Source organism: Prinia subflava, chromosome 4, assembly GCF_021018805.1.
Source record: "Prinia subflava isolate CZ2003 ecotype Zambia chromosome 4, Cam_Psub_1.2, whole genome shotgun sequence".
In the NCBI taxonomy this organism is placed as follows: domain Eukaryota; kingdom Metazoa; phylum Chordata; class Aves; order Passeriformes; family Cisticolidae; genus Prinia; species Prinia subflava.
Genome location: NC_086250.1, coordinates 16,187,490 through 16,207,233, shown reverse-complemented (window position 1 = coordinate 16,207,233; position 19,744 = coordinate 16,187,490). Strand labels below are relative to the sequence as shown.

General features: G+C 47.7%; 1 protein-coding gene across 2 annotated transcripts; it reads right to left on the bottom strand.

Annotated features, from left to right (window-relative positions):
* Positions 1-456: 456 nt before the first annotated feature.
* SINHCAF (SIN3-HDAC complex associated factor) lies at positions 457-18,951 on the bottom strand. Of its 2 annotated transcripts, none has more exons than XM_063395641.1 (6): positions 18,821-18,951; positions 7,572-7,719; positions 6,277-6,376; positions 5,294-5,420; positions 3,864-4,014; positions 457-2,979 (listed from the first exon to the last, which is right to left on the bottom strand). In XM_063395641.1, exons 1-6 carry the CDS (start codon positions 18,906-18,908, stop codon positions 2,817-2,819), a joined length of 777 nt encoding a protein of 258 aa, XP_063251711.1. In that variant the 5' UTR covers positions 18,909-18,951; the 3' UTR covers positions 457-2,816. The 2 variants fall into 2 exon arrangements, with proteins under 2 accessions (XP_063251711.1, XP_063251712.1); XM_063395642.1 differs by lacking the exon at positions 18,821-18,951 and adding an exon at positions 17,777-17,898.
* Between the last annotated feature and the right edge of the window lie 793 nt (positions 18,952-19,744).

Genomic DNA, 19,744 nt, shown 5'->3' with positions numbered 1-19,744 from the left:
CCATGCGAAGGAACACACCAGGCTCCAGCTTTGACAGAGGAGCATGAGTCTCTTCCAGCTCCTCTGGATCTGGAAAGGGATGTTCCCAAATGTCAGCACCAACACTTCAGTGCTGGCCTTTGATGAATGCTGGTGAGCTACAGAGAGAGCAAGCCCCCTGGGAACAAGGAATGCCAGCACCACCCGTTCCCAGTAAAGGAATGCCTGATACACATGCAGTGCCAGGGGAAAGCCCTGTGATTCTTCCCTGAGACAGCTGTCTGTCATAACAAACATCACCTCCTTCCCTTGCTCTACTCATCTTTCCAAATGAAATAGGAAGGGAATTACCTCACTCCCCCCTTTAAAAAAAAAGCTTGGTCTTGTTCAAATAGAAACATGGGTTGCCTGGGCTGGGTCAAACACTGAATCTAATTAACAGAAGAACAGAGCTGAAATAAATACAGGAGAAGTTGCTTATTTTCTAAACAAGTCTAAATTTATTCATTACCCTAGTAAAAACAAAGTTGGATTACAAGTGTCTGAACAGTATAAAAGTACAAAACAGGTTCCATAGATTTCTAATACATTAATACAAAGTGCATGACTACTCATTTTGCATTACTACCAGGAATGGAAGAGGTGGGAGGGAGTAGGGGAAGCAGTTGGTGGTTGAAATCTAGCAATAAATAAATAAATACAGAAGAGATGATCCAAATCAGAGCACATCCTACCACCAACACTGCAGCCTTCTTAGGTGTACAGAATTACTGATGCTGAAAACACAAATTCACATGAAATAGGTGTCTGCAAACACAGCAGGGACTCTTGTTCAAGCCCTTATTAGACATGACCAACCTAGTTATGCTTTATAAAATCATTATCCATTGTATCTATGGCTGGACTCAATGGGCTTAGGTCTTTTCCAACCTGAATGATTCTATTTGGTCGAGAATAAAAGCAAGGTAAGCAGCTTTGTCCTCCCTTAAGAACCTCAGAGTTTAGGAAAAACAAAATGAGTCCAAGGAAAGCTCTAAGCTGTAAGGCTGTGATAAAGTCAAAGCCCTGTTTCCCCTGATTTTGTTTCTCTCCAGAGGTTGGCTGACCCAACAGGAGAGGAAAAAAGAAAGAAAAGAAAAAGCTTTGAGGGTAGAGGCTCCTCTTAAAACTGCATTATCTTTCCCTATCTATATTTTCATTTGCTAAGTATTCCCATTTCAGTAACTGAGACAACATGGAAATCCAGTCCTAAACCCTACCCACCACAGTATTATGCCAATGACTCTCACAAAAAAGGAAAGCTTAGAATCATAGAATAAGCTGAGTTGAAGGCCCTACACAGGACACCCCAAGAATCACACCATGTAGGAATCCATTGTAGGATATCCCAAAAGAGTAAAAAAAAAAAAAAAATCCTCCCTCCCCCTAAAACCAGGAAAAAACAAACAAAAAGCAGAATTCCCAACTCACACAAAGTAAACCTTCACAAAAGGAATATAAAGCAACTGGGAGCTAAAACTGCAGCACAATCTTCCAGGAAGCTGCTCCCACCCCACAGGCAAAGCAGAGTTTGAAGGAGTGTCACAGCGATTTGCACATGAGCTTGTCTGGGAATCTGTGTAGAAAGTATTATCTTTTGATCACATATGCAAACAGAGCTGCTGCCTTGATTCAGCACAGCACCATTCTTAGCAGAACTTTTCAGATTCAGTATTCACAAAAGCGTTGATCTGGCAGTTGCTTAAACAAACAAACGAAAAGAAAAAAAAACAACCCAACAAAACCCAAACACAGAGAAGCACTGCAGGGGAAGGGTTTCAAAACAGTTATTGTGAATCCAGACCCCAGGCTGCAACCAGATTATGTCCCTGGACCAGAGCCTGATTTGCTTAGCAAGGGGTTTGGTTCTTGGTCAGGTCCAAAACCAGGAGGAGTCTTGTTTGTGGTCACATTTCAGCTGCACTGGGCCAACAGAGAACAGTTACTCAGTTCTGGCTGTCATCTACACCTGACTGGGCATCAAGATGTTTCTTGGTCCATCTCTAACCAGCAGGGGTTACTACACCAAGCCCAGGGTGCCTGCTGCTGGCTTAAAACAAACTAACCTCCCGTTCTGCCATGTTCAGTTCTTAGGTAAATCTTAATCCTTAGCTAAGGTGGAGAGCTCTCCCAGCCCTTCTCAAGAGCACTTTTATGCTGGAGGCCTTCTCAGATAGCTACCACTTGAAGTAGAGATGTCTGCAGACTACCAGTCTGTGTCACATGGGAGAGATGAAATATTTGTCTTTTTTTATGTCAGTAGTATAGGGTGAAATCGCCACACCTTTAAAAATATATACTTATATAACTAGAGGTGATCTGTTACATTTCTATGTATTAGTTCATTTTCATTCATTAGTTCATCTCATACGTGAAATATTTTCTTGGGAATTTAGGAAGTTTGCCAACCAACTTTAAAAAAAAAAAAAAAAAAAAAAAGAACAAAAGCCTTACAACCACTGCTTCTTTCAATACAGAAACGTGAACTACGTATACTTTAATATACAAACCCCATCCTCATATTCACTTGGGAAGTGAGTGTGGGGGAAAATTAGACAACCTTGCAGCAGCATTCAGCTTTGCCAAGTGTTCCACAGCATCTTAAATATTATGTACAGTCTTTCTGAAAGGATACAAACTGGCTTCAGAGTTTGTGGAATTGTAGCAGTAAAACCCAAAACAGTTCTAGGGAATAGTCTTTTGGCAGCATAGCAGGTGTCCAAAGTGAACAGTCACTTTCTAGTATTTTTCCAGAGAATAAGAGGATCTGCATAACCTTCTGCAGCTATCCAAGGAAGTCACCACTCCTCTTGGGTGGAGATTGCTGGAGACTGGGGTCCTTCTTGTTCTGGCTTTTCAGTGGCAGACTTTTTATTGCTACAACAAGGTTTGAAGAGATGAGTGTCTATGAGGACTTCTCCAAAACGCCCTTTGTAAATAATTCCACAGCAGACCTTTTGCCTGGAAGAAATGGCAAGGAGGGAGATACTTTGTCTGTTTAGAATATACAGGATTCACAGACATGCAAAAAGTAACTCTGACCCCAGACACTACTTTACTGAGCCTCCAGCCCAGACGACAGGGGCAAAAAGACTGCTCACAAACAGAAAAGAAGTCCCTGTCAAAATCCACAACAGGTCTTCAGAGGGGAAAAAAACCCCCAACCAAATGAAAAAAAAGAGAGAAAAAACACAAACATGTCCATACAAAACTAAGTCTCCTACTTTGCTTCCCAGAGAAGTTTCAGACACAACCATCTGGGCTGAACTAACCTTGGCTACAATGCACTTGCAAACATTATTTGAGAGGAGGCAGCAAAGTCACAACAATTTCAGTTGAGCAATTAGCTAAACAAGGGATTACTGTGTCACAACATGCAATAAAAGATAACAAGCTCGTCAGCTCCCAGAAAACCTTGTGGTTTTCCTCCCACTCCAGGATTTTACTTTTTTTTTTCCAAATGACTACCATCACAGGTCAACCAAATCAAATGCTGTGTTTTGCTGGCAAGCTGAAAGCACTCTTGTATGTAGCAACACATCATATCTACAGGGCATAGTTTTAAGAAGAGATAATGACAGACAGGGATATAATCTGCTGTTCTCAAAACCAGCAAAAACATTTCCCAGCAAATGTTTTAGTGTTTAGGGAACTGCATGGAGATAGGGTAAAGTATCTTAAATACAAGGCATTTCTTTCCAAGCATGGACAGACAGGTGTTGTGTAACGCCCTGTGACTTAAATTATATCCTTGTAGCAAATAAAGATGAAGAGGCAGAATCAAGCAGCACGCATGCAGAGCGAGCTTGCTGCCTGCACAGAGGGCATGTTCTGTGGCTTTTTACCTTTTCCAGTAGGTGAGATCTAGGAAGGAGAACACTGGTGTCCTGCTGGCCCCAGCGCTCAGCTCCGTGTCAGAGCCATCGTCTGACTGGTTACTGTAACAGGGCGACTGAGCCGGGGAGGCACTCGAGGTCGTGCTGTGGGCATCAGAATCTGCAGGGCAAAGAACAAATGCAAGGATCAGGACATGCATCCAATGGCTTACCCTCCTCCTGACTTGTGTATTGGGAACAGGGGCACAGATGTGTTTTAGTTAACAAGAAAAACCTAACAATGACAACCCATTTATTTCACTTGCTCCTGCCTGTTTCAGTGTAGAGAGTGTGAGGATTTGTGAAACACACTTCAGATGTGGAGGGAGTCCTTGTACATGAGGGATTGGAAAGAAGGTCAGTTGCTGGCTCTGAAATCACTGGGAGATCCCTCAAGCCAGTGGAAATCTGTGCTCCAGACTTCCTCTCTCACTCTCACTTCTCATCCTTTCACATAAAGTGCTGCACAGCACTTCCCAATAGTGCATCATATATATATTTTCTCATTATGTATTAGGTAGCACTGGGCTTTTGCTGGATCAAGACTAGGAACTACAGACTCGGTGCAGACACATCTTAACTCTTCTACCTTTCAGCTGTCATCTCTAGCAGCTACAGTAACACAATCAGATTAACTACAGTGCCTTGAATGAGGAGATAAACGCTCATTGGGGCAGGGCCTTTACTGATTCTTTGGAGACTTCTTCTTCTGACTAGGTAGGATAATTGAAAGAGAGAGAAACCAAGTCAGCCAGCTAAGAAGCTGGAAGGTTTGCTTTAGAAGAAAAGCCTTAAGTACTGACACACATTTAGAGCATAATCGGCAGATGGTTTTGTTGGAAAGCTGTGAATCCGAATCTATTTGGAGAGTCCGTGTACTACAGGAAAGAAATCTCTGAAACTGGCAGAGGAAGGTATAAGGAAACATGGGCGGGGGGAGCACGGGTAGTAAATCTATGTTAAAAAGTATGTATGGAAGAAAAAGACTAATGTTTTTGGGGACAAGAGAGCTGGAAATGGCCATAGCACATTACTGAAGGCAGGGAGAAGCCTCTTCACCTTCAGGTTCACTGAGATCTTTGCCCAAGATGTTCTTTCTAGGGATATGCCATTGAAGTGTGGGACACAAGCTACAACTGCCTGCACTCTCCAGCCAGACTCCCCACGCCCCCTTGACACTTCCTTGCCTCTGCCTTGCAGCCCACCCTGCACACATGCTCTTCCTTCTCATTCCACACCCTCCTCAAGCTCTCAGAGGATGAGAGGTTGTGAAAACAAGGAGAGGCCAAACGTGTGAGCGCACAACCAGATCTACAGGGTGATTCAGCTTGGCCAGTTAGCAGTGAACTGTGTTAAGGGAGGCTGAATTTTATCATCAAAATCTCTTTGGATCCACTTACTGTGCCGCTTGAATTCCTTTTGCAGTTTGCTGATTTGATTGCTCTTTATTCTGCTTCCAGACAGAGTTTTCATTTTCTTTGGTTTCAATGTTGTTTTAAGGCTGGGTCCAGCCCTGGCATCTACCACCTAGAACAGAGAAAATGCATGTCTGAATACTTGTGGATCATGCCCAGATATTGCTCCAGTCAAGACACAGGTACTGACTCAGCTGAAGGGTGTTCAAAACCCCCTTAGTTAATCCAAGGCAGTTCTGTGTACTGACATTCATATATTTCATTTAAATATGGCTAAATCTTCCCATTTTTGACACATTCAGTTTAGAACCAAATAACTGTTTAAGCTAATACAGGTCCAGTTAAGAGTGTCTGCTAAACATTTGCCCTGGAGGGTTTTTTTGTTTTGTTTTGTTTTTTAATCATAAATTTAACTTTTGGCTAAAGCTAGTGGTAATAATAACCATAGTTCTGGCTCCCATTACTATCAAGGCATCCTGGATAAAGATTATATACACACAAGGAATTGTGATCATCCTCCTAGCCCTAGGCCTGAATGGAATTAGACATATCAAAACAGAATATATGAGTGAAAATAGCTGCAAGATATTAATCATTGTAATTATCTGATTAAATGAGATTGATTTATGTGTTGCTTGAGCAAGTAGCTTTGCTTGGGAAAAAAAAAGTAACCAATTTTGGATAAAGACCAAACTTGAAAGGTTGTGGGTTTTTTTGGACAAAGTTATGAGCTCGTGAAAAGGAATTACAAGGTAAGTCAGTCTGTGACTGCTTCTCAGGCTTGCACAATCACCATTTGCACATAAGCACGTAGGAGTCACATAGTAGTAAATACTCTAGGAAGGATTTAGAGGTGCTGAGGGTGGGAAGGAAGATTGTGGACGAAAGAGCAAACCCCAAACCCCTGCCAGCACCTCACCTCTCTAGAAGGAGTTAGTTTTGGGGCGGAAGGGAAATAAATTACTAACGTGATTCCAGTTCTTTTTGGATCCTGCTGGTAATTTTTTCCATCTTTTCACCAAAAGAACACAGGCATTGCAAATATCTCCTGAGCGAGCCTCATGGAGCCTGGTAAAAACAAAAGCAAAGGTCGCTTAACAACAATTAATAAAAGCACACCCCTACTTGTTAACAGCAAGAAGTATAAAAACTGATGAATAAGAAGGGTTCTGATATTCTGTTTTTCTGGCATTACAGTTCATCTGGGATGCTCACACAGTGTCACTAAAAGACCAGGTCTCACTTTCAGAAAGCACTCTTCCACACAGAAATAAAAGGTGTCACAATCTGCCTCCAGTGGGGCACTGAAAACAACAGTCCCATCACCTGCAGGTTTTGGAATTTTTTGTCCAAAAACCAAAACACAATTGCAGTGGATTAGACAGTTTGGAGCAGGAGGAATAATCATGTTATTCAAACGTACACTTGGGAACAAACATCAAAGCTTACTCAGGTCTTAACTTTCTCACAGAGCTTCAAGGATGAGTAACAAACATCACCTAACACACTCCCACACAAGCACAGGATAAGGTTTCAGAAACAGCAGTCACTGGAATGACAGCAGTACTTGCTCCCTCTAACAAGTTTTCTTCAGGAATCATCTCTACTGCTAATCCATGCTAAAAGAAACATAACAGGGAAACACTAGAATTTTTCTGCTATTTAAATAGGAAGACTTTGGATCATTTATAAATGAATGAGGCAGGCTCAGGAAACCATTATTTGCCCCATGTTTAGTCTGCATTTTTACCTTGGCAAACATATTTCAGATAGCACAACAACAACGGTCCTGGTAAACTGCAAGCTGCTTTACTGCAGTTAAAAACAACAACCATCCAAAAAAAAGCAATGGATCTGCACACAGCCTTTGGCTGCCAAGGACAGTAGTCGAGAAATATGATAAGGAAAACTGTCACCACCAGACTGGTGTACAAAAAATTCAAGGTAAATACAAAGCACTCTAAAGTTCACTACAAGAAACTAAAGTTTCTAGAAGAGAGTGTTTCTAGATGAAGTGGGGAAAATTTGTGAATTCTATACAAAATTTCAAAGCTCTTCAAAAGTATTCAAAAAATTGAAAGATCACAGTAACTGGTACAAGAAATCTCTAGTTGTTATAGTTTAATTTACCAGTGTTTGCAAGTAACATTACCTAACTGGAAAGCAAGCCTAATCTTTCAGGCTCTCAGAGCAAGACGACAGTACATCAGGTTTGCAGCTTAGAGATCAATGCCAGAACTGCTGACTAAGGTGGGAATCTTACCCAAAACAATTCTGGAAATCCTTTTCATAACGTTTGCTGTCCGTGAAACGAGAACTTGAAGATTTAGCTCTGCAAATACAGCAGCCCTCTATACTCCGGTACATCTTCGGTTTGTGAAAGCCAAACATCTTTTCCTCCCAGCTGTACCCTGTGAAAACAAACAGAAACTGGTGTTAATTATCACTGTTAGATAATGAAAGAAAAACCCCACTAGATTAGGACATAGTTTTTTTACCCCACGTTGCCTCAGAAGAACAAATGCACCTAGAATGCAGTTGCCAAAAAAAATTATGTAATTAACAGCTGGAATATTAAACAATACCCAGCAGGACCCATAACAAGCTCATTTACTGCACAAATCTGCTCCAAGGGCACATCTATAACAGCACAAGCCAGATGTGTGAATGCAGCCAGCCTGGCCAATGAAAGCCCTGTGCATGTGGCCAAACAGGCTGCAGGACCAGCCATGTGAACCTGCCCAAGCCCATGGATAAGGAGCTGGCAGCTGAACTCTGGGTCACTCAACTACTTCATCATCATCACCATCACCAGTGCTAGTTGGAAACACCCCTGGCAAACTTTGCTGAGAGTGAGTAGGAGTCATTTTAAATGAGCTGCAGTCATACCCCCAGGCTGTAGGGCAGACATACCTGAAAAGCTGCTCTAAAAACAGCAGGGTGGGGGAGTCCCACCCCACCCTCAATGGCCCTGTCTGCACTGCAGGACCCGGGAGCATTTCTCTGTTCTCAGGGCCTGGGTGAGCATCCCAGCTCCATGTCAGCACATGCTCTGCTCTTGCCCTCCTGCCTTCCCCACCCTGCTTTCCATGGGAAGGAAACCTAGCCAGGAAAGAGAGCAGGACCCTGGGGCGCATCTCAGCATGTGCCTACCACACATCCTCGCCAACAAGGATAGAACTCCAGTTCCAGCAAAGTCACTGCTTTGTAACCACCAGCTCTGCAAACTTGGCGCCAGCCCAGAAAGCCAAGAATGCCCTCCTGCTCTCAGAGATCTGCCTATTCTTTTCAGTACACCAAGGCTGGGATTTGCTACCAGAGCAGGTATCATACAGTGGAGCCATTTTCCAGGCAGAAACCTTTAAATTAGTTACTGCAGCCACCATGACAAAGAGCCCTTCAACACATGCCGACCCCCCACCAAACCAGTTCTCCCCTAAGCTGGTTGTTCCCCAGTGCAGACTCCTGTTAGGCACAGCCTGACACGGCATGAAATGCTGTCAGAGCAAACAGCGTTCCCACAGCGCTTCAAAAACCCAAACCAACAACCCAGCAAAGCTGCTGCTCTCCTGGCACTGGGCCTGGACACACAGCAAGTCCTCACAGGCCACACAGCATCTCACAACACAGGCAGGGCTGTTCCAAGACGTGCTGGTTTGAACAGACCCTGTTGCAAGGTTTGCCTCAACCACCTGCTGCAAGGAGCGAGCAGGCACCTCTGCTGCTCACCACACACCGAGGGCTCAGAGAGAGTACAGCCCTCCAGCCACAGGAGAACAGGTTCCCACTGCTGAGAACTTGTTCTTTAAAAAAATTAAAATTGGATGGAGCCATGCAAATAACACAGCGTTTCCCTCTCCTTCCTTAACAAAGGCCAAACTGCTGAATTCTTAAAAAAGCTAACAAAAAACCTATTGAATGACCCAGCAGCTAAGGAAGGACTTTTAAGAGAGGAGTAACTCCATCACTTGTGAGGTAAGTGCGGGGAGGGGAAGCTCACAGTCACTTCTGAGTCCCAGGTATTACCAAGTCCCAGTAACCCAAGTCAGGTTACTGGTTAACGTTTGTGGCACAGGCATCTGTCCCCAAATCTTCCACCTTCAGAAAGGTAAGGGCTGCAATCCTTTTACCCTCCAGTGGTACAGAGAAAAATCATCTGAAATCTTTCATCTGCACTGCCAGGACTTGCCACATCATTATGGCAATAAAATATTTTGAAAGGCAGGTTCAGGTGAGGTCAGAAACATGCTTCCACAAAACGACCATACCCAGCGTCACACTCACCTGACCGACAGGGAGATCATGTGCACTTCTGCGGGACCACAGCAAAGGCTAGGGAACCATCCAAGCCCTGCCACAGTCCTACACTGAGGTGAAAATACACCCCCCACCCCAGGGGAGAAGATCAAGAGTACAGGAGCATGGCAAAATAAACACACAGTTTCCCAGGTTCCTGAGAACAAGACAAAAGTAAAAATTGTATCCAATATTGTTGGCTAATACTCTGACACAAAATCCATTAAGGAAAACCAGTTTCCAGCTGAAAGTGTATATGTTTGCATTTCAGTCTAGCATATAGGAGACCACTTGGTGCTCACTGAGGTTGCGGCTCTTTGCAATTTCTACTGCACCAACATTTAATTTAGGAAGATTCAACTCTCAATAAAGCTTGTCTTGACCTTGTAGAGCCTGTTGATGGCAAGGGACTTGCTCAAGCTGAATGCCAAGGAGATCCTACAGGCCTAGGAGAGAGATGGAGAGGGAAAGTCTTTCCTTCCCTCCAGTCCCAGCTCATGCTGTCTTCTACAGGCTTGAAGTGCTGAATTCTTTTCTTCACACTTACAGCACAAGGAACTCACCCAGGGCTACATTCTTCCAAGGTTAGCTTGTGCAAATATCCAGCAAAGTCACCCCAAATGGTGTCAGGCTTTTTTGGGAGATACACTGCTCCCTGTATCAGTACAGCATTGGCCTGGAGGCCAGGAGTAGATCTAGTAAATAAAAGAAGGTATCCAAGCAGTCACCTGTTGAACAGGCTCATTGAGGGATGGGTAAACTCAGAACTACTCTCAGCCTCTGCTGGATGTGTAGCAAATGAATGTACAGCCAAACCAGGTAAATATTCCTGACCTGTCAAGAAAATAAACAACGGAGTATCTAGGCAAACACTTTGGGTATTTAGTTTTTTAGCACCTGATGTGCTTCTTCAAGAGATGCTCTTGAGGACATTGCTCGACAAGCCTCTGGAGATGAAACAGCATGCTCACCTGGGAATTTTCAACTTCCAAGCAGCAATTTTAGATGTTGTTTGACTACTCCAATGTTAAATCTGTGGTAGTCTGGTAACTTTCTTTAGAAAGTCAAAGACTAGTTGCAGACACAAAGTTCATCAGTGCTGCCAAACTTAAGCAGCAAGAAAATCTCAACTGCTATGTGGCAAGAGACAATTATCAACAATGTCGTTTACTTTCTAATCTTGTTTCTTCCAGCAATCGAGACAATGATAAGATGATCTCTGTCACCAGCTGGTATTTATACCACAGTAGAAGAAGATACATGTTTTACAATCAATGTTCTAGCAAAGACTGAAAAACACATATATTCCGAAAATATTTTGGCTTGCATCATTGCTGCCATTCTCACAGAAGCAGCCTTTCAACACCATCCTTCAATAGAAGGGAAACTAGTGCCATCTGTTTCCCACTTGATGAATGGTCAGCAATGGTATTACCACACATCATGCCTGAATGGGGAAGAGCTAGTAGCAAAACCACAAGTTAAACAGATTTCTCTGACAACTGCATCCACGTGCAGTTATAAATGGAAGGCGTCAGTCCAGTTACACATCTAATCCTAAACAGTTGCCATTTGACCATTATACACTAAATATTCTGTCATCTGGAGAGCTTAATAGCTATTATGGACTTAGAAATAAATATCACTGTGCCCTTTAAAAGGTTTAACTTGAAAGCTTTGCAATTTAGATCTCGAATTAGAACCAGGGAGTTTGGATGCCAGCTGCTCTAACACCTGAATCTTAGCTGTGGAACTTTAACCATATGAAATGTGGGACAGATATAAAAGATGGCAAGTAGAAACTAAGTCACTTGCCTAGAAGTTAAAAAGTATTACCCAACATAATTCTGCTAAATCCAATCATGTTATTAACGCTCTTTAACTTTGTTATTATTTGCCAAATTTAAGCATGTTATTAAAATGTATCAACAGTTGCACAGAAGTGAAAGGGACAGATCTTCAAAAAACAACCAGAAATCTTAGCAGTGTGTTTTCTGTCATTCTGCAGAAATGAAGATTTATCTGCACTAGTTGGAAAGCAGTATTCCCCCAAGCCAGGGGAAAAGTGATCCTCCTCCCTCCCTGGTGTCCCTCTCCACAGCTTCTCCTTGCAGAAGTTGCTATTCCCTCAAGCTCTGCTTTATACAACTGCTTTAGCAACTTGAATGGACTCAGAAAAGACTCCAGGAAATGGACTCTCTCCATTCTTCTGCCCTCTCACTTTTGAAAAAGCAACATCAAAAACAGAAACTTGTCTTGCAAAAGAGAATGGTAAAGTCAGGAAGAGAAAAGTAGTGGGAAATAAAAAAAAAAAAAATCCCCACACCCTGCTCATTACCTTTGTGAAAGGCTGGTACAAAGAACCGTGTGTGAAAATGGTTTCATGTTTTTGTTACCTGTCAGGACTAGAATTTGGTGCTTGGTTTTCTTTGCAAAATTTGGTTTGATGATCTAAATGAAAAGGAAGCACTGCTTCAGATGCTCATTAAGGTTTCAAGTTAGGGAAGACCTTCTGAACTCTTTCAGATCTTAAAGTAAGCTGAGCCACTTTCATTGGCTTTTCCAGATTCCTTTTGCATTCTTTCTGATCACCCAAGAAGAATGAAAACCTTTTATAATGGAAAGTACAGAATTCCTGGAAAACAGGCATGTCTCCCTTTGTAACACAATTACCAGGCCACTGGGAATGAACATGCTCACCTGCTTCTTGCAAAGCTGAAAGAGAAACATTCCCTGGAGTTACAGGAGAGCAGAGGCATGCCAGTCCAAATACTCAGTATCCTCCTCTCCTCCCATCTCCCCAATCTGACCTGGGATCATTCACCCTTTAGGCACCCCAGAACTGCCAGTACCTTTGTCAGAGAGAACAATAATTTGATTTCCCTTTCTCTGTACGCAACAGCCCTGGCACAGCCTCCCTGAAGCTGGGCTAAAGAAAAATACCATCTACCCCACATATGTTGATGCAGCCGGTTCCTGTCAGTGACAATCTCACGATTGTCATACCTACAGCATTTCACTGGAACTAAGAAACAGCCAAAATTATACCATTTCCTTTTTCCTTTTAAAGGGAAGAAAACAGATGCCTTAATATAGAAAGAACATAGGTGCTCTGGCTTTTGCATCTGCAAGAGCGTAGATCCAGGCACATGCACACACATGAAAAATGCTTCCAGAGCTGTCTACAGTGCCAGAAGCAGAGTTGCTTGTCTCACAATAAATTCTTGGGCCTGTCCCCCTGCTGAAATAAACTGCAATAGCTCTACTGAAAATCAACTGTAAGACAGAGAATTGTATATTAACAGAGAGACTGATCTGTATCAGAGACTCAACATAAACATACCTCCCCTGAGTTTACAGGCTGCTGTAAAAAACCCACGGAACATAAGTTAAAATTGGATGCCTCAAAAAAAGAACATTTAAACATGCACAGAGCTGGAATGCTCCAAGGATGTTAAGAGATCAATCTAATTGGAATTGTCTGAAAATGCAACTTCAGTATCTGCAATGCAAAAATATTTTACTGTCATCTCTCCCTACAGAGTTTAGAACAGAGGTACAAATACCCAACAACCATAACCTTGGAACTGTGCATACTATTCAATGTACACTCTTCTGGTCCTCCATATACTCAGATTTTCCTTCCACTTTCCTTCCTCTCTCCACCCAAAACAATTTTACTTGGAGGAAAGCTGTATTTGCCTATTACAGCCCAGAAACATCCAAATGTCACAGCACACAGTGGAGTTGTCACTTGATGAGCTGAGCAAAACAGAAAAAGGTGAAAACTACATCTTCAGGAAGTCTTTCCTCTGACAAAATAAGTAACTCTCTCTTTTGCTAATAGATGTTCACAGCTACTGTTGTGTGCTCACTGCTGAAGTGAAATACCAGCACAGCCAATGCACCTAGCAAGCAACTACTAAGCTCTTATCAAAAATCAAACTGGACATTTCTTTCCCATGTTTGAGTCTCCATGGCATCCTGGCTGGAACAAGCTGCTCCTAGATACATTTTCAGAAGTAGTCAAGTCACAAAGAAGCTCACTCAACTGTTGGATCTTCCCTGGGAAGGAAGTTCCTGCCTCATTAAGCTAGAGAGCAGAAAGGCTATGCCACGTGGGTGTTCCTCTGAACTGCCATGTGGTTAGTGCTCCAGAAGGGATAGGCCAAAGCATGAAAACAATAATCAGTAAGATTTGCATAAGGGGAAAAAAAAATCCAAACCTGTCCCACCTGCAGACATTGCATCTTGAAATATTACTTCCCCCTGCCTGAAACTCCTATTGCCTAACTAAAACCATGCTCAGCCTGAGCATGAGGCCAGCAAGGAAAACTGGGATGTTCTCAAACATGTGCTGGAGTTCAGTCTGCGATGCTTATCTGAGAGCAGTCACCACAGCTGTTATGATGCTGTCTGCAAGCACCTGCTACTGAAAAAGAATCACAGCCACTTGAGATCATGAGACATTGAAGTTTTGGGTTGGGTTTTTTGGCTGGGCTCTTTTATGTTGTTTTTTAAGAGGGTAACATATATGGATGGGGACTTGAACAGAAGGAACAGTAATTATTTGGCAGAACAGCTGAAGTTACTTCTTTGAAAAGGGTACATTTCCATGTCCTTAAGCAGCATTACTGGTCATTTCACTTGGACTTTGAACCCAGCACATTCTACAGAAATGCAAAGGCTTAAGTTGTGAAATGGAGTCCTGCCCGGCCAATTTTCAAGTCCCGGCTCACAGGCTGCTTGTGTTAAAAAGTAACTGCGACAGGGGGTGCAAGAATGAAGCTGATTGTCAAGCAGGACCCTGTGGATGTCGTTCACGTCATTATGAAAGAGGTACAAGGTATCAGGTGTTGAGAATCAACGCAGAGTTAGCTAACACAGAAAGAGCTGTTCAGCATGAGTGAGACAACAAACCGTCACAGGTTTAACTTTATTTTTAGCCTCTGTGAATTTATCAGCTGTTTTAGCATCTTCTACAAAGAAGTCAGTGATATTTTCTTCTTAAAGGAAGACTGAATACATAGGCAATTAGTTCCTTTTAGAGAATGAAGTGAGGAGGAATTTTCCCAGCGGCTTGGCACTCAATTCCACCTACTTTCAGTGGGAGTTGGATGTTGCATGCCGGTAGGTGTGTTTGAAAATGCAGACTTGTTACTTGCTGCTTCTCTACCAGGGACCACAGATCCCAAGAAAGCAAAAGTTCACCTCTGTACCAAAGGAGCTGAGTGTCCAGTGGTATCAGCAGAAAGGTTTCCAGTTCACTGTCTTTGGTGTAGAGTTTGTGCAATCTTTTATTTTAAAAAGCTGTAAACTACACAGGGGATCTGCCTGCGTGCAGAGTGGCAAGAAGGGGGTGCACACACCCTACACACGGCTGCCAGGAACAGTCTGAGCTTTGGAAGCAAGCACACAGCAGTAAAGGAGTTTGCTGAGGAACCATCACTTCACCGACTGCCTTGTGCAACGAGTGAATCACTTGCGTGCGTGGCTGTCAGCCTGCCACCTTCCTAAGCACCAAACTAAAACTCAAAGTAAAAAAGAGCATCGCAGGCTGTGCTCAAGCACAACCACTGCTGTTGCAGCTGTGGGCTCAGTGCGGGACGCTGGGCTTTCTCCTGCCGCTCCCCAGCCACGAGGGGACGGTGGCAGGGCCCGTTCTCCAGCCCAGACACGTGTTCAGGGCACAGCAGCGGGCAGCATCCTGCATCAGCTGCCTGCAGCCTGCACTGGCTGCCTGCACAGCCACAGCGCCGGGGGGCAGCTCCCAAGGTTTTTGCAATTGTAATGTTCACTGAGTAATTTAGGTCCGAAGGATGGGCCATCAGTGGGGGACAAGGCTCTCTGTGGGATGAACCGGGGCCGTTCCCGCCAGGAAAGCGCCGCCGGGGGTGCTCCGGGGCAGGCGGGATTCAGCCCCGTTCGCTGCGTGCGGACACGGCCCACCCGAGAAAACAACAGGTTTGGCAGGTCCCTTTAAATCCCTTCAGCTACACGCATCCGGACACGGGCTGCGGGAGGAGACGGCAACTTTTATCTCACCGAAGTGGGAGCGCAACGAGAGCACTTTTCTGGAGCAAGACCGCGACTTTAACACAAAACAAAACCCACCATCCCTAAATAACAGACCTAAAAGCCGCCCCAAAAGGCAGAGCTCGGTCGCGCCGCTCCCGCCGGGCACCGCGTGGCCCCGGACACGGCCCCGCTCCCCCCGTTAGCGCCGGCGGCCGGAGCGGCGGCCGGGGCCGGGCGGGCGGCGGCGCCGGGAACAAAGACCCCCCCCGGGGCACACGACCTACTTTCGCGGGCGGCCCCGCCGGTCAGGTGGAGCCGCGGGAGCGCACACGCGGGTGGCCGCAGCCCCCCCGCCCTGCCGGGGCTGCCAAGCGCTCAACTCGCCGAAAGACGAGCAAAATTAAAAATAAATTAGAGGAGCACAGGAAGGGGAAGGCGGCGCGCCAGGGAGGAAAGCCCCGAGCGCGGAGGTGGGCGCTGCGAGGCGGCCCCCGCGCAGAAACGCCGCCCCACCACGCGGTCGCGGAGCAGCCGCCCCATCCGGCGCGGGGGAAGCGGGGATGGAGCCGCGGCCGCACCGCCGAGGATCCGGACCCCCGTTCCGGCGGTGACGGCCGTGCTCCGCCGCCCCGCGCCGGTTCCTCATGGCTCGGCCCTGACGTAATTCAAACATGGCAACAGTTTCACTTCAAAGGGCTGTCGCAGACCTCCCGGCAAGGCGGGCACGCCGCGGCGGGGGCCATGCGGACCCCCGACCCCGGGGCAGCCCCGGGGCGGCCGGCGGGGCCTGCCCGCCCGCCCCGGCGCCGTGCGCGCAGCGCGGTGCCGTGCGGAGCGCGCCTGCACATAAAGTTTCACCGCCGCTCCAAACTCCTCCGAAAGCGGCAGGCAGCCCCTAAAAAACACCATCCCGCGCACGACAAGTGCCACCCCACCGACACCCGCCACCCCGGGGCCGAGCCCCGGCGGGCGCGGACGAGCGCTTTCCTCCGGCGCGCCGGGGAGCCGCGCCGCCCGCAGCACATGCGAGCCCTTTGTTTTCCCTGCAGCCGGGCGCTGCCTACGTGCCGCGCCGGGGGCACGCCGGCCGCCCGCGCCGCGCAGACCCCGGAGCCCCGAGGTACAACTTGTTGGCGCCGGGCGCGGGCACACGCCAGCAGCAGGAAAGGGAGCTGCTCGCACCGGCGCCGAGCTACGGGAGCGGCAGGACGCCATCGCCGCCCGCCGCACCGTCCCCACGCCGGCAACGCCGCGCACCGGGCAGGGGGCAGGACGCGGAAGGCCCCACGCCGCGACCTTTGCGACCGACAGCACGTGTCCCGCCAGCCCACGGCCGCACGTTTTGCCCTTCTCCAGCGTGCACGCACTCGGACACCCCCGCAATTACTAGTGATAACTGGAAACAATAAGAACTGCCCCACTCTCCCCACGTGAAACACGGCAAGGGAGAGATGGCGGGCACTATTGGGTCCCCCTTCCCTCCGCCACGCCGCTGGCACCAACTTGTGCGCGGGCGCTACAGGTGTGCGCTGCGGTGCGCGCCGGGGCCGCACCTGCGGCACCCGCTCCGCACCGGTGGGGCCGCGCCGCCCGCGTGGCGAGCCAGGGCAGCCGCGGCCCGGGAAAGGCGCCCTGCAGCCCGTCACCGCCAAACAACCCCGTTTTCCAAACCCGCTCCGCACCTTGGGACTGCTTTCGGAGTTAAATTATCGGGAACTGGCTACTCTTTCCCCCTACTGACTCGGAGATTTAATCGTACTTTGGGGATGGGCGAGCAGAAATCAGAGTTCTAGGGATGAGTCCGCAACAATGCGGGAGGCGTTCCTCACCGCTCGCACATCCTTTAAAACTCTACTAACCGAAATAAAAACCGGGGGAAACGCCGCTCACAGAAGACACACGTGTGTCAAAGTGTTTCAAGGCGGCAAAGTCTTTTTGCCGCTACAAAACTGCGGACAAGCTCCGGGGAGTAACTTGTGAACAGAAACCACCGGCTGCTGCGGAAAACAAATAAATAAATCCCAGCACGACCAAAAAAAGGAAACCCACCACGAGCAAACAAAACAAAACAAAACAAAAACCCGAACAACGAGAAGCGAGCAGCCACAAAACTTAGTCTGAGCCCGCCCGGGAGAAAGGGAAGGCATCACTCACCGCCGCGCTGCGCCCACCAACACCCGTGCGGTGCGCGGCGCTCCCGCCGCTGCGCGCGCTCCCCGGCTCCCCGCGCTCTGCCGCCGGCGCGGGCGGGCGGGCGCGCGAGCCCGCCGCCCCCCCACGCCCCGCCCCTCCTCGCCCCGCCCCGCGGCCGCTCTGCGCACGCGCCGTTCCCACGGCTCCGTTCTCCTCAATCGAGCCCGGCCGGCTGCGCGCGCCCCATTGTCCTTTTAAGGCAGCAAGGGCCGCGCGGGAAGCGCGCGAGGGGGCGGCGCCCGCCCCGCCGGCGGAGGTGACTTCACGCACGCGGCGCGCGCCCCCGCCCCGCCCCGGTCCCCCGCACCTGCCTCGCGCCGGAACAACCCCGCGGGACCGGCCCGCAAACATCACCGCAAACGGGGCACAGCCCCCAAACACAGCCCTGCAAACACCGCACAGCCCCCAAACATCACCGCAAACACCGCACAGCCCCCAAACACAGCACAGCCCGCAAACATCACCGCAAACGGGGCACAGCCCCGAAACACAGCCCTGCAAACACCGCACAGCCCCCAAACACAGCACAGCCCGCAAACATCACCGCAAACGGGGCACAGCTCCCAAACATCACCTCAAACGGGGCACAGCCCCCAAACACAGCCCTGCAAACACCGCACAGCCCCCAAACATCACCGCAAACGGAGCACAGCCCCCAAACACAGCACAGCCCCCAAACACAGCACAACCCCCAAACATCACCGCAAACGGGGGACAGCCCTGAAACACAGCCCCGCAAACATAGCACAACCCCGAAACATCACCGTAAACACAGCACAGCCCTCAAACATCACCGTAAACATCACCGCAAACGGAGCACAGCCCCGAAACACAGTCCTGCAAACAGAGCACAGCCCCCAAACATCACCGTAAACACAGCACAGCCCTCAAACACAGCCCCTAAACATCACTCCAAACACAGCCCAGCCCCGCAACATCCCCGCCAACCCAGCCCCGCCCCGCAGCATCCCGGCGAACACAGCGCAGCCCCGCAGCACGCCCCACCATGCCCGGTGACACGCCGGGACGCGCTGCCCCCCGTCCCAGCGCGGCGCATCCCGGCCGCACCGCGGGTAGCGGCGCTTGTGGCCATCGCTGCCTCTCCGCCTCACGGCCTCCGCCAGTAACAGGAAAAGTCTTTTTTCCGCTCCGGGTTAATTTTAAAAGTCGTTTTCTAAAGCGCTTTAAAAGTCATCAGTGGCTTATGTAATTTTTCCTGCAGCGTCACAATGAGTGAATTGAAAAGTCGCGTCATCGCAACCTTTGGGTTCACGCTCTTTTGTGCAATTTTGGAAGTGCTGCTTCACGAGGCTGCTGGCAGGTTATGTTGAAATAGATTTCCTTTGAAAACTGTGTCAGACGGATTAGCATGTGATATACAAGGTAACACCTAAGGAGTTATGACTTAGCACCATTACAGCCTGTGACTGCAATAAAGCTGCGAGCTACTCCCTCCCGGGCTGGCGCTCAAACCGAGCCCTGATGTGGATTCCCTTCTTTTGAACTCCTTAAAAGTTTAGAAGTTTCCCACAGAACCAACTGCAGCTCAGGCACCATGTGTAAGTGTTGTTGAATACTCTAAAACACTGAAATAATGCCAGTGAATATTTCTATAACTTTTTTTTTTTTTTCTTTCTGCCAGTGTCCTTTTCAGTCTAATCCTGATTTAGGCACAGAACCAACAACTCACCAAGAACTTTTGCTGAAATGATCCTTTTGCTTCCATCAAGAGCACTAGCTCTGCTCTGGGAATTTTCAGAGGGCAGGACAAGCAACTTTTCCTTACCTTAGTTTGAGGATCTTACAGCTTCTCTCCTTGCTTGTAAATCCATGGTAATTCTACCCCATCTCCTTCCTCAGTGCTGCCAAACCAGTCAGTTTGGGCACAAAGCACAGGACAATGCCTCCCAAGGAATCCTCCAAGTTATC